This window comes from Mesitornis unicolor, unplaced genomic scaffold (assembly GCF_000695765.1).
Source record: "Mesitornis unicolor isolate BGI_N332 unplaced genomic scaffold, ASM69576v1 scaffold5842, whole genome shotgun sequence".
NCBI classification, from domain to species: Eukaryota; Metazoa; Chordata; class Aves; order Mesitornithiformes; family Mesitornithidae; genus Mesitornis; species Mesitornis unicolor.
The window spans coordinates 1-14,906 of NW_010169744.1; the positions used below are offsets into that span (position 1 = coordinate 1).

General features: G+C 38.6%; 1 protein-coding gene across 1 annotated transcript; it reads left to right on the top strand.

Moving 5' to 3' along the window:
* Positions 1–737: 737 nt before the first annotated feature.
* On the top strand, positions 738–14,293 carry BRWD3 (bromodomain and WD repeat domain containing 3; the record flags this gene model as incomplete). The annotated part of the gene is made up of 18 exons (XM_010179449.1): positions 738–915; positions 1,503–1,619; positions 1,970–2,077; positions 3,333–3,457; positions 3,697–3,779; positions 4,211–4,322; positions 4,667–4,728; positions 4,821–4,976; positions 5,673–5,793; positions 6,023–6,148; positions 6,237–6,318; positions 7,877–7,933; positions 8,296–8,436; positions 8,685–8,837; positions 10,130–10,293; positions 10,696–10,793; positions 11,320–11,478; positions 12,612–14,293. Coding segments are annotated over 18 exons (2,830 nt in total), but the record flags the coding sequence as incomplete, so codon positions are not given.
* Positions 14,294–14,906: the final 613 nt, after the last annotated feature.

The window sequence follows — 14,906 nt, forward strand, 5'->3', positions numbered from 1 at the left end:
CTCTGGCGTGTCAGCCACTCCTCCCAGCTTTAATAGAAAACCAGCATGAAAATTTCTTAATTTTTACGACTGACTTTATTTTCCAGTTCTTCATGAAGCATTTTATATTGTGGGATTTTTTTGTTTGATTATTTGTTTGCAGAGCCAGGAACAATTTTGAAAGACCATTTGCAAGAAAATGTTGTCTTTGATTGAGAACTGTTGGAAAAAAACCAATCCCAATCAGTCATATGCAGTAAAAATATTGATAGAAGTACATATCTATCTTCTGTTCATACTTCAGTACTTCCTAATTTTTCTGTTGCTAGTATGTATTTGTGGACTATGAGCTAACATAAATACTGTGTGTGTCTTATTTGGATATTAAAGAAGTCAGAACAGTTCTCTAGTTTTCTACATTTTTTGTTAGTTGGGTGTCACCAGTTCTTATGAAGTCAGTTGTCTGTGAATCAGTTCTTATGAAGTCAGTCTATGAATCAGTGAGATCACAAGTATGAAAATAGGTATCAGCCATACCTGTAGTTTTACCTTGAGTTTGCAACTGATAAAATAATTTGCTGAAATAGAGAAATTAGATAGCACTTATCTCAAGAAATTCACTTGAGAACGAAATTTTGTGCTAAGCCTGACATATGTTTCACATAACCAGAGGAGCAGGTTGAATGTCTGGACCTTTCACTCCATTGTGTGAAAACTGAAGTGCTGTTTTCTTTCTTACAACTTTTTATTGTCTGCAGTGATTCATCAAGTGAATATTCCGACTGGACAGCAGATGCTGGAATTAATCTCCAGCCTCCAAAGAGACAAACCAGGCAGGCAGCTCGGAAAATCTGTAGTAGTTCTGAAGATGAAAATATGAAGGGAACAAAAGGACTGGAGCCAAAACGAAGGAAACTTAAACAGCCTAGAAAAAAGGTCAGCATTTTTAGTTTTTGAGGGTCTTTTTGACTTCATGAATATACTTTTTTTGGAGTGATTGTTTTCAAGGTCAATTTTTTCACAAACTAATACACAGTAAGAAAGATCTTATAGATAGCACAATAATGGTAATACCTGAGTGATTTTCTGGTTTGTTTTGGTACTATGGTGACATAGATGTACTTCCATTTTCACACAGGTAGCTCTCCGTTACAGGTGGGATGTTTCCTCCTGGATTTACACTCTTCACTGCAGTAAAATTTACTCCAAGGTGGTTTTGTTGTAAAATTATAATGCATCTATATTGTATCTACATTATCAGGTTTTTTTTGCTAGTATATTTTTAAAGAAGACATTTAGAGTATTTCTAAGGAAAGACATATAGTATCTTTATTTATGAATGTTTTACTCTTCTATTATATTTATAACAAACACGTCTTATTTCCTACTATTTGGTTGAAATTTTTGGAAGGTTGACATTCCAGGATTTGCCTTGCCCTTATGTCTCGTTATCCTTAGTTTTTTATTATGTTCTGCCATAGTAATTACAGCTTGCGTTCTAAATTTAATGTAATATATTTTAGAAACCAAGTGGACTGCTGTCGATGGAAGGTGAACCCAGTGAAGAGTGGCTTGCCCCACAGTGGATCTTGGATACTATACCGCGCCGCTCACCTTTTGTCCCGCAAATGGGAGATGAGGTAATCAGTGTAGCAGTTCCGAAATTCCCACCAAAGCTGATGACCTTGTTTGGGCCAGCACTATTATATCTAGTAGTGTTTTCGGTAACTTATTAGTAGCATTGATTGTGCATCTTCAGACAAACCCTCACACTTCTTAATGATCCCAAGTTTGAAAGCAATTTGAAAGCACTTTTTGCCACTTTGGGGGCAGATATAAGTGCTTTTAAGGACAACAGTGCTTTATAATGAAATAAAGAAGTGTGCTGTATGCTCTGAAAGGAATGAGATGCCTGATGTGTTTATAGAAATAAACAGGAAGAGAACTATCCGTAAAATAAAATAAACTTTTTTTTTTATTTTATTTTAAGATCATATATTTTAGACAAGGCCATGAAGCTTATGTGCGGGCAGTAAGGAAAGCAAAAATTTACAGTATTAACATGCAAAAACAACCATGGAACAAAATGGAACTCAGGGTAAGTTAATCAAAGACTTCAAAGAGCTGAATGTTTCTGTAATGTAAAACTGACATTAAAAACCAGCACGAAAAATATGAAAAAAGCATTACTTTAAAATGTTAATAACGAAATTAAAATTGTAAACCTTAAAATTGATGTTTGCATGAACACAAAGCCTTTACATCTGTTCAGTCTTTGATGATAGGAAGCCAGAAGGATATTTAAGAATGTGGAAGTTTATGTAATGTGGTATTCTTGCCCGATAGATTAAAAAATGTAGAATATTAAATTTAAAAAAAGTCAGAGTGAGAGTAGTTAAGCACTGAGACAGATTTCCCAGAGTGAGCCTGGAATCTCCATCCTTGAAGACTTCTCAGAGCTTAACAGGGCAAGCTCTGAGTGCCTTGGTCTAACTTAGACATTAGCCCTGCTGTAAGCAGGATTTTGGACTTGGTGATTCTCAGGGGTCATTTTCAACCCAAATTATTTTACAAGACTGCTTTTTTTTTTCCTCTAACACTAATTCATGTAGAACCCACCACTTAAAAGATGTTTACAGTTCTGTCTACACTCTATGATGACCTGAATATCTAGGTTCTACAGTGTTAACATACTTTTTTTTGCTTTACTCAGATTTCATATCGAGAGAAGAGCACGTGTATGTGCTCATGTATGTGTATGCCAGTGGTGCTATTAATGAAAATAATTGCTTTACTGGAAAAATATCCAGTTACTAGTCCTAGGTATTCAGTGTTTCCAGCTGTAACCTTCAAAGGCATCATCAGTTTGCAAGGAAAAGGAAGTAGTTATTTCACTTAGGATAGAGATCTCACCACCAGCTCTTGTCTGACAGGATGTGAACATAAGGGCTATTGTTGAATTTCCACTTTCAGAGGAAGAATTTCCTTTTCTTTCCCCTCTATGTTGCTATTCAAGGGTGAGAGGTCAGGTATAACCTTTGGTGCCACCAGTGTGGTTAAAACCAGAGAGGAGTATTTTCCTTAGAATGTTATTACAAAAGTTAAATAATTTATAGGTATCCTGTTGTCATATCTACAAAGGGAATAAATATCATCTATCTTTTTCATTTTTATTTTTAAGTTATCTCTGACTAATTTTTAGTATTTGTAAAAGAAAATTGTTATGAGTGAAATTACGTGGGCTGTAGAGTGGAAACATACTTGTTTTTTATGACTGTGTTTGGTACTTTAACATGGATGTTTTTGTTGTTAGCAAGTTAAAGTAATGCTGTTCCTTGCTTACTGATAAATAGGAACAAGAATTTGTGAAGACTGTAGGAATTAAATATGAAGTTGGGCCTCCTACGCTCTGCTGCTTGAAGCTTGCATTCCTAGATCCAATCACAGGCAAAATGACGGGAGAATCATTTTCCATAAAGTAAGTAACTGAAATGCTGATGAAATTTTTCATGACATTTTCTTGTGGTTTAGAAGCATCCCCCCCCCCCTCCTTTCTTTTTTCTCTTGCAATGCATGATGGTGGCATTAGTTAGTTATTACGCCAAACCTGAAAACAAAGTGCATGGTATTTTGTGTTTGGAGCATATTGTACATGTGGAGCTGTTTTTATGGGTAATGGCAGCAAATTTTCTTCTTTTTTTGGTCTTTTCTGTGAAGGTACCATGATATGCCAGATGTTATTGACTTCCTTGTGCTGCATCAGTTTTATAATGAAGCCAAAGAAAGGAACTGGCAAATAGGTGACTACTTTTTTTCCACTTCCATATGTTGTGAAATATTTCTGCAGCTGTTTAATAGGATACAGCATCTCTGTTACATCATGTAAAGACATACACTACACATAATATTACAGCAATAATTGGAAACTTTATTTGATGTTTGCTTCAGTTCCTGTAACAGGAAAAAAAGAGAGAAATAAGAGAAAATGTTACAGGGTCTGTGATAGCAGAAGAACGTCCTGTTACATTGTAGTTTGAGGCTTGAAGGCAGCTGTGACTAACTAATGAGAGATGTGAAAGTCGTCCCATTAGGGAGAGGGCTTGATTCCTGCAGTGCAAAATGTAAGAATTGAAGTAAGGCATTTATGAAATACGAAGTTGATTCTCTAAAAAGAAGTATTTAACAATTATCTGTGTTGTTGTTCTGCTGAATGCAATCTTTTTCCTTACAGGGGACAGATTTCGCAGTATAATAGATGATGCTTGGTGGTTTGGAACTGTGGAGAGTCAGCAGCCTTTCCAGGCAGAATATCCCGACAGTTCCTTCCAGTGCTACTCTGTTCAGTAAGTATTTACATAGCTGTCATGTACCACACGTGTACGTGCTCTGGGTCTCCTAGACACTTACATGCAACTTAAACACGTACCTCAAGATCTAGGAACTTTTTCAATACATAATCAGCTGCTTTATTTTTTTTATTTAATTATGAACTTACTCATAAAACAATGCTTTTGGTGTAAGCAGCAGTGCACTGAACGGATGGGAGATACAAGAGAAAATAAGTTGGAATGTAGCTAGTGACGTGTCTTGCTTCTAATAGGCATGGCCTTTTTTTAAGTCTGGCAGAGAAAAGGTGTATCGTTATGTGCAGCTCTAACTCATGTATTTGGATGTATTTTTTTAATAGCTGGGACAATAATGAAAGAGAGAGGATGAGTCCCTGGGACATGGAGCCAATTCCAGAAGGAAGTAAGTGTGTTGAATTAATATCTTTATACAAAGTAAATAGGGGTTTTTTTGCCACTGCTAGTACTTACTGTTGTTAAATTCTTCATATTTAGCTGCTTATCCAGAGGAGGTTGGTGCTGGAGTTCCTGTGACTCCAGATGAGCTGACAGCTCTTCTCTACAAACCCCAGGAAGGAGAGTGGGGGGCCCATTCCAGAGATGAAGAATGTGAACGAGTAATCCGGGGGATAGAGCAACTTCTTTCCCTTGGTATGTTTGGAGAGGAAAGGTGGAACCATTAAGAGTATCACTGTGGTGGCACATGACCAAAAGGTAGATAGGATGGAGCACCGGGAGTTGGTATGGAATATTTGAAGTGTGGTCAACTAAATCATTGAAAAGAGCTGTTTAAATTTTATATGGTGTCCTTTTCAGTTATGCTCCATTTTTTTCTGGGACTCAACCCGCTTCCTTTCAAGTTAATGGGGATTTTCAGTGGGTCATATCTAAATAGGAACAATCAAAGCATTGAATTTAACCCCTAAAGAAACAACCAACAAATCCTCACCAACAAATACCTTGTAACAGGTTTGTAGCCATTTAAAAGCATGCTATGACTTGAATTCTATGCTATATTTATACATGGGACATACCTATGTTCTTAGTTAATGTTGCTTGTTGTAGTATTCCTGTTGTGAGTGCATATGCCATGTTGCTTTTTAGCAGCACGGTTGACGTGCAAATCTCAGATGCGATACGTAGACAAAAAATGGTGTTTTGATAGTAGTTAACAGATGATACAAGAGAAAGAATCCTACCCTTTGGGTAAGGACATAGATCTGTATTGCTTTTGCTGAATTCTTAGAAAGATAACCCAGAAACCATTATAAGGAATTTAGTTATCTTATAACTGCCCTTCTGGTACCTTCTGATTCATCTGAATTATTTTGATCTTTTGTCTTTCAGACATTTCTAATCCCTTTGCTGTTCCAGTGGACCTTAGTGCCTATCCCATGTATTGCACTGTTGTTGCTTATCCAACTGACCTCACCACAATTAGGAGGAGGCTTGAAAACAGGTTTTATAGGTCAGTTGGATTTTTATTTGTCTGTAATCTACATTTACTGTAGGCCCATCGAGGACAATATGTTCAGCTGAATAGTATGTAACGTCACCTCAGCAATCTATGTCTTTGGTGAGCCAACAGCGTAAGATCAGGTTCTATCTGGCCCTGGGCAAAATGAGTCTTCCTGAATAATAAGTCATTTTGGCCACATTTATACGGCAATTTTTAAAATTTGTTTTTATTTTTTTAGGAGAATCTCTGCACTTATGTGGGAGGTACGATACATTGAACATAATGCCAGGACTTTCAACGAGCCAGACAGTCCAATAGTCAAAGCAGCCAAAATTGTAACAGATGTCTTACTTCGCTTCATTGGGTAGGCATGGTTTTTACTTTATAGACCTGACATCTTGAGTTTCTGAGATACATAATTATTTATTTTGGCTTATGTTATTGTCCTGCAGGGATCAGAGTTGTACTGATATATTAGAAATCTATAACAAGGTGAAAGCAGAAGACCTAAGCAGTACTGATGAAGAAGAGGAGGTAAGACCATTAAGTCTGATCGTCAGGACTTCTTGCCTTTTTAAATTCAGCACTTGAAAGAAATTTGAGCAAAGGTCTTTGTTGTTTTTTTTAATTTTATGGGTAGTTGCACTGAGTTTTTGAGATAAGCCTATTTAGGCCGTTTGCCTTGCTCACTTGGGGCAGTAAGCTCCCTTAAGAAAAAATGATTCTTGGAACTGCCTATCTTTAATCTTCTCTCAGTACACGATGTTTTGTTGTGTGAGGGAGTATTACTAAGTAGGGGAAATAAGAACTGGAGCTGTAATTCAGTCTGCCAGACCAGAAGGACAACAACTCTCCTATTGTCAGCCAGGCAGCAGAGCTGGTTTTCTTACGCAATTCTGTGTCATTTCCTGTCAGTTGTACCCTGGAGTGAAATGACAGGTAGAAACCAGGTTGGATATCACAGCCTTTTAACTTTTCCTCTCTCCTTACACATTCTCTCCTTTAATGTAGTTCTTATACGTTTCGAAATGTGCTGTAGTTTCTGTTGCCGAGAAGTGACCTGTTCTAACCTAAGTCACTCGGTTTTGTTTTACTTTTTCGGTGTTGCTTTCTAATACATGAGCTATTACAAGATTTAGTTAGGAGGTTTCTTTCCTTTTCCCTCTCCCAAGACGTACTGCATTGTTGCAGTTTTGAAATATTCAAGTTAAACCTGATGTTGCTTGAACACCTATAGGCTTATGGCTGGTGCTATTGTCTTGGATTTGCATTGAAAATTAAAATCTATACTACATTGAAATAATGTGTTTACTTTTATAAAACTGAAGATACAATAATTGCATCTATTTTCTCAGACTATTAAAAAAGGGTATCTTGAAAAAAATGAGAGATTTCCATGACTTAAATAGCAGATCCTCCTTTCCTAACTCAACCTTCTTGTGTATCATCTCTTCTGTACCATGTTAAGCCATGATCAGAAGTGTCCAAAACTGCTACTATAACACCTTCATTTCTCCAGCCTTTCAAAGAGCTGGTTTATAACTTGTTTTGGTTTATAATATGTTTTAAAATAAGAAAGTTACTTTAGGATTCTTTGTAGGAACTTTACTGTCTTCTCAAAATTATTTCTTTTTAATTACTGGTAGAAAGCCATATACAAAAAAGTCTGCATTGCATTTCTAAATTCAGATTCTGAAAAGAATGTTATATACATTTGATATAAGTAAGGCACTACATGAAACCTGGATAAACTCAGTGCAGCTGCTCAGAGCATGAGCATTTAGGCAGGGGAATACAGCTCTGCAAGAGTGGGACTTAGCTGAGTCCTGAGGACTGAAGCCATTCGTATTTCTCACATTTTTAGTTATAATTTCTATGGAAGAAAACTTGGAAAAGGATGAAACAGCTTATCCATCTAATCTTGTTTTAGTTATGTAAGTTCTAGTTTGAAGCTAGTTTCTGTTTTGCTTGAACCATTCATTGCATTGGAGTGGTTTAAAATTGTGTTTGTTGTTGTTGGCTGTTTGGTTTTAAACCTTTTTCCATTGCTGGGTGATAGAAGCATGTGTGTAATCATTACCTTTGCCTTTAGGTGGCAGAAGTAGATGTAGATTCAGATGCTCCAGGAACTTCCTCTGGAAAAAGACGAGTGAGTAAACATTTCTACTTGGTCTAGCTTGTGAAAGGAGATAGACCAGGTACTGACACACTCATTTAGGGCTGGAATGGTTTAAATTTGTCATAGGCTATGGTCTGTAGGACCTGATCTGGATCCAAAATACTGCATATCTCTCATGGGTTTCAGTGTTTGTATATTACCAGAAAAGGCGTATTTCTACAGTTTTCATACTGCATATTGTTGTGTCATCAGCAATGCTTTAATCTGACTGCAATTCTGGTTTTAGTTGTGGAAATCTGCTTCAAATCATAACACTAGTGAATTAATAGGAGCTTAAGGTGAAAAAATATGAATATTCTGAAAAATTGTTAAATGCATCTGTTTCCCTGCAGGTAAGACGACGAATAAAAAGACAGCCCATGAAAGCAAGTCCTGATGCTTGGAAAGAGCAATGCAAGCAGTTGTTAAACCTGATTTATGAAAGAGAGGACTCAGAGCCTTTTAGGCAGCCAGTTGATCTCTTCTCCTATCCTGTAAGTCCAACTTCCATATTCAAAACTAAAAAAGCCTATTGTTCATCCTTTGGCAAAACATCCTTGCTGGGCACGTTTCTAACCTCTCCCTTTACGAGCTGGAACGCGCCATGTTCTGTGCACTGATGTTTCCCAAGAGTTAAAGTAGAAATAATTACTTGAGAGCCACTGTTGTGGATGAACATTGGGGTATTTTTATTTCTGTAGGATTTGACAGCCTTTCTTATTTTCTTATGTATTCTTAACAGGATTATCGAGATATTGTAGACACTCCTATGGACTTCAGCACTGTGAAAGAAACCTTGGAAGCAGGAAACTACACTAGTCCCTTGGAATTCTACAAAGATATTCGTTTAATATTCTGCAACTCGAAAGCTTACACTCCTAATAAAAAGTCTCGAGTAAGTAATCCATTTTAATGTCTTCTTTACAAAGACCCTGGCCTTACATGAATACAATGCGTGAAATACAGTCTGTATCTGAAGAGCAAAACGCTGCATTGTGAAATAAAAATAAGTAGTATATGTCAGTTCTGAGACCTGCGGTTATAAATTTGCTATGTACTGCTCACACAGATCACTTCTGAATTTAATTTTTGTCTGAACTTTCTGAACTTAAAGCTAAGAAATTGTGTGGTTGCTGTTGCAACTACTTTGAATATTTGTAGCAGGAAACTGATCACCAGTTGCTTTTAGGGATGAGAGTAAGCTTGAAGTAGGATGCTGCTGCGGGAGAGGAGAACTCCAGACGAGTATTAGTGAGCGTGAGAGAAAGCACAAAGTTGGTGTTGCTGAAGGTAGAATGGGTGGAGAATAAGGGCTGAAAGGTGGGTAAGCTCTGAAGATAAAGACCAGTCACTATTGCTCCCTTTAATAGAAGGGAAATCATTAGGGGACTGCAAGAAGACAAGTGATCTGAGGGTGTTTTATGTGTGCTTGACATCAGAGTAATCTTGGTGAGTTATTTACTGCTGCATGCTCCCTGGGAACTTCCCTGTGTATTAATAACTGAACAGCTTGTGAGTCAGCTCCCAAATTACTGTAACAGAGTGGCCCATCAGTAGCCGTTTGCTTAAATACTGTGAAGGGCTGCGGTGAGGTGATGCTTGCTGGAGGGCTGGGGCATGCAGCTGGGCCTTCTGCCACTGCAGGCATGTCTGCTGCCAAATGTGTGCCAGCATCCTGAGGTTTTCTAGCCCATTTCACCATCTCTCCAACAGCATCTTGAATGGGCAGGGTACTACATCCCAGAGCTAAAGAAAGAGACGTTGTTAAACTATAAGGGTCTGGGCAAAAATTGTTACATGAACGTAAAGAAAAAGTCTATAGATTTTATATTCAGGCAGACTGCAAGAAATGGAAAGAGGTCTAAGATGATGATGATGTGTCTTCTTGATGGTGTTTACACAATTTTCAGAAGACTGGGTGCAGTATAAGGGTATGAGTATGTGGAAGGAATCAAGAACTTTGTTTTATTTATGCTGAGTTTCAACTGTTCGTTTGTCATAACTCAAACACATCCAAGGTAAAATCTTGAACAGAAGTAAATAAAGTCTGAAATACGGAGAAATAGCCATGAGTGATTTTGTGGATGAGGCTACACAGAGACAAGGCCTGAAAAGAGGACAGGTATATGGTTTAAGGATTTTGACTTCTAGTTATTCCACTACTAATAAGATGCTTTCTCACTCCAGATTTACAGCATGACGCTTCGACTATCTGCCTTATTTGAAAATCATATGAAAAGTATAATCTCTGAGTACAAGTCAGCAATGCAATGTCAGAAGAGGAAAAGACCACGGTACCGAAAACGGCTAAGAAGCAGTAGCAGTTCACCGTCAACTAGCAGAGCATCTAGGTAATGTAGATAGTGAAACCTGCTATCATTAAGTGAAAAACTGTGTAATTAGAAGTATGGAAAATGGAAGAGCAAGTTTCTTTTTGCATTTGTTTGGTAACCATTGAAAAAAGTGTTGTGTAACACTTTTTTGACTTCTGTATGATATATTATCTAAGCAAACTGAGTATTTTTTTAAAAAGGTGAGATAAAATCATGTTCTTGCGAGTTTATATGCCTTTATCAAACAATTATATTGTCACTATTTTTAGCATTACTACACCTGTGTGAGTGCTGGGAAGAGAACGTTTGTGTTATGCATTTGCTGCAAAAAGCAAGACACTTTGCACAGGAAATCGATTTTGTGTTTGAGTCTTTTGGTACTAACATTTTTCTTCTCTTTGGAATATTTTGTGTCTTCAGCCCAAAAGGGAAACAGAAGCAAATGAAGATTCAACCTAAACCCAACCAGAATACCTCACTGCCTTTGACTAGGACTAGTTCTTCAGTTTCATCTCATGGTGAGGAGAAATCTTCTAAAATGCATCCTTTCCCTTGCAGCAACTTGTATGTGCAGAATGATGAAAAAGCTGAAGGATATTTAATATTTAGTCTAAATGTTCTATTCATGAGACACATACAAAACCCACCTGTTGAAAAAACAAGCAGCAAGATCATGTAAATACATTTTATGTAGATTGTGATAGCTGAACTTGGCCCTCCAGCTGTTGGTGAGTTACTGGTAAGGGTCAGAGAAGAGGGAACCTGGCTCTGTCCTTGGTAAGAATTAATCTGGTGATGAGAGCCTGGACTTCCTTTATGCAGGCTTTTTTCATACAGCAATTACACATGCATTAAATTTCCTTTGGATTACACCCCGGACGAATCTGTCTCCTCCTGACTGCAGAGGTAGTTTGGTGCGATTGACCTCCTGACTTGGGCTGGTAACTCAGGTGATACAAAACTTCCATAAAAATGCCTTGCATTACACCCCTATAAGCAGGGGATAAAAGTTACTCTGTCACATTAGTGGTGTCCTGTGTAAAGTTTCAGATACAGCAGAAGAACCTCTGGGTTCAGCCACTGGTGAAGAGATGGAAGGCCAACCATCTTCCTCAGGCTCGAATGCACAGAACCGAAGTGGAAATACCATTGATCCAGGGAAAAGTAGACCCGTCAGGAGTAAATCTACACCAGTTAAACAAGGTGAGAAATAATAAGTATTCTGTTCTTTGAATGACTGTTGCACTGGAAAGAAAAGGTGTTGCTTCTTTCTGATGCTTATGATATTCTTGCCTGAATCTAGCATTATACTGTATCCCCAAACCATGCTAAAGAAGTTAATTTGCCTTACTTCTTACAGTTCTGTGGTCTCTTGTCTGAAGTATGGCATGTACATAATGCCACATGCGTTTCAGTGAAGTCATGTAAAAGTTCTGCAGATGGAAAAGTTTGATTGCTCCTAAACTTTAGAATTACAGATGCAAAAAGAACTTTAATTGAGTTACAGAAAGGTAAACCAGATCAAAGGAACCCCCACCCCGCAATCTTGTCCTTTTATTAATTAAGTTGAAATCAAAGATGAAAACAACAGACAATTTTTGAAATATTTTTGTCATAATCAATGCTATGTGGTTGTGATTAGAAGTGGAAACATTATTGCAAAGCTTTGCTATTGTCTCTCTGGGACATATTAAACTTTCCACTGAGGCAGGCATTGAATAAGCATTGGTTGAAGCCCTGAAGCCTTTGTCAGCTCCTTGCTGTGCTGTAGCAGTGTTGTATGTTGCAGGTGAGTTTTTCATGTGCCATGTTAAATCCAATTTAATTTTCATGGTCTGATTTGTAACTCTGAAAACATGCAGTATTTTGGGTCCCAAGCCAGCAAAATACTGTACTATATTTTGAGGTTAAGGTGTTCAGCAATCCTAGTGAGCAAATTATTTTAATGTATACTTTTAGGTTTGAAATGGATTTTGAAGGTTCTTCTGCCTTGACACCCTTGGTAGGGTTCATCTGACTAAATGGCAGATGTTTGTGTCTAAGCTCGATGCTCTGGGCTCTCTTATTGACTGGATCTTTACTGAACTCTTAGTCAAGACAGTTTGCAGTCCTTGCTTCCTGATAAGATGAACTGTGTTTACTTCATCTGATAAATTTTCCCCTTAAAGTGCCTGTTTGACTCTGCAGCATATAATGGTGGTCTGCGGTGAGTAGCTCAGAGCTGGATCATCCCCACAGCACACTTCAAAGGCAGATGAGGCAAATCCCACTTTTTGTGTCCTCTTTGGCTCAGGCGTGACGATGGTGATTGATAGGGTTATTTTGTGTTTGCGTAGATCACTCTCCTGACGGACCACTTACAAACGGTGATGGCAGAGAACCCCGGTCGGGAGTCAAGAGGAAGTTAATGAGTGCATCAGAAGAAGATGAGCATCTGGAGGAGGCAGAGGAAGAGGAAAAGAAGAAAAGAGAATTAAAGGAAAAATCTGGTTCATCTTCATCAGAAAGCGGGGAATCGGGATCGAGTTCAAGTTCTGAAAGCAGAAGTGGCTCTGATTCAGACTCTGAATCAACATCACGAACAGATCAGGATTACATTGATGGAGACCATGACTACAGCAAAGTTGTGCAATCCAAAAAACCCAAAAGAAAACTCAAAAGAAAACTCACCGGTGGGAAACGGAATTGGCAGGGCAGAGGGACAGGGAGGAGAGGTAGATGGGGGAGGTGGGGTAGATGGAGCAGAGGGGGAAGAGGTGGTAGAGGCGGAAGAGGCTGCGGCAGAGGAAGAGGTGGTGGCAGGGGAGGAAGAAGAGGCCGAGGAGGCAGAGGAGCCTCGCGAGGAGCCACCAGAGCAAAACGTGCCCGAATTACAGACGATGAATTTGAAAACCTGTTTGGAGGACAATTTGGTGAGAACGTGTTTGGAGGGCGATTCAGTAGACCCCCCCGGATCAAAACAAGGAACGAGGGCAGGAGAACTGTCTTGTACAACGATGATTCTGATAATGACAATTTTGTGCACACCGAGGATCCTTTGAACCTTGGTACTTCCAGGTCAGGCAGGGTGCGGAAAATGACAGAAAAAGCCAGGGTCAGCCATCTCATGGGATGGAATTATTGACAGATGAAAAACTTTGGAACAATTTTAAAAGAACTTCAATGGCCTTCTACTGCAGGGATTTTACCAGAAAATCTACCAAGCAAGTTGTGCGGGGACTCCACTCATGTTTCACAGTGGTGCTTTTCCATTATGTCCGTTTGCGTTTGTTTTAAAACTTCAGATCGCCACACTTCATTAGTCAAAACAAGCCTTATTCATTAGGCCTTAAATTACAGAAATTCTTCCCCACACAGTACAAGTTCATCCCATTAAAGAGGCTTCCAGCTTCCCAATAAGAACATGACATTTTGAGTCACGATTATGACTTCTCTCCCTCGTTTTGTTTTTGTATTATAGAAATAGCACCTTCTTACAGAGTTTTTATGTGGTTTCTGCCATAAATCCTTATACACAGTAATAATTATAACTTTTGCACAATACACCAATCCTAAAGGCAGCTATAAAATGTTTACAGTTTCTACATTGTAAGAAGGATCTGGATTATTTTAATCTTCCCAGGCCGAGCGTTGATGAATTGTGCTGAACTGAAGTATGTCTATACTACAGTTACGGGGGTCCTGATGTGCTTTCTATCGGTTTCCTCATTCATGTAAAAAGTGACAAGGGGTTGGTGCCTTGTAAATATGTAGCAAACCTTTGATGTGGTGTGTCCTATGTGTGCATTAACTTTATTAAAAAGAGAATACTTGAGAAGTATGAATATCTAGACAAAAGGTGCCAAATGCAAAAGTTACTTGCATCTATTTTCTTTTTGTCCTCTCATATTTTTATAGTATTAATAGAGACTGTGCAGCTAAGGGGTAACTTCAACGTTTGAAAGGTTCCTCCTCTTCAAAGCATAACGTGATTTTTAACAGTAGCTCAGCTACCTCTATTTACAACTACTGGAAACTTAAAAGAAAATAGATGCTGTTATTCAGTACGTGTTGACGAAGAGGCAAGAAGGAGCGTAGAGGGCTGGAATTGCTCGCAAAGTTGTAGAGGAATGATATCTTCATTATATTGACACAATGAAAACAAATCGAAGCGATTATCAGAGTGTTCAGAAGCAGAATGTTTTCAGCAGAAGGTGATTTGTCTGTGCAGATTGGCCAACTGTCTCCCACGCATTTCAGCTGCCACTTGCTCGGTGCAAATCTGTCTTTGGTTTAATTTGGAAGGTGCTGAGGGCGCTGACCGGTTCCTCTGGCTGGCAGCAAGGACAAGCTCCTGTTCTCATCCTCCAGACAGACTCTTGTATCTCAAGCTTCCAGAAGAGAATTCGTGTTGCACTGTACTCTCGTTTATCCTGAAAAATGCTGACTTGAAAACAGAACTGATTGTTGGTAGCGGTAGTACAGGATGTGATGACATTTGTAGCCTTGCTCCTCAGTGAACAGCAACGGGTGTTTGGCGTGAGCTGAGCTGGAGATGAGCAGCCTTGTACCTCGTAGGGTCTGGCTGGAATATATGTGGGACTTCCATTTTCTCCCGTTGTCAAAACGAATCTGAGAGAGGTCTTGGTAAA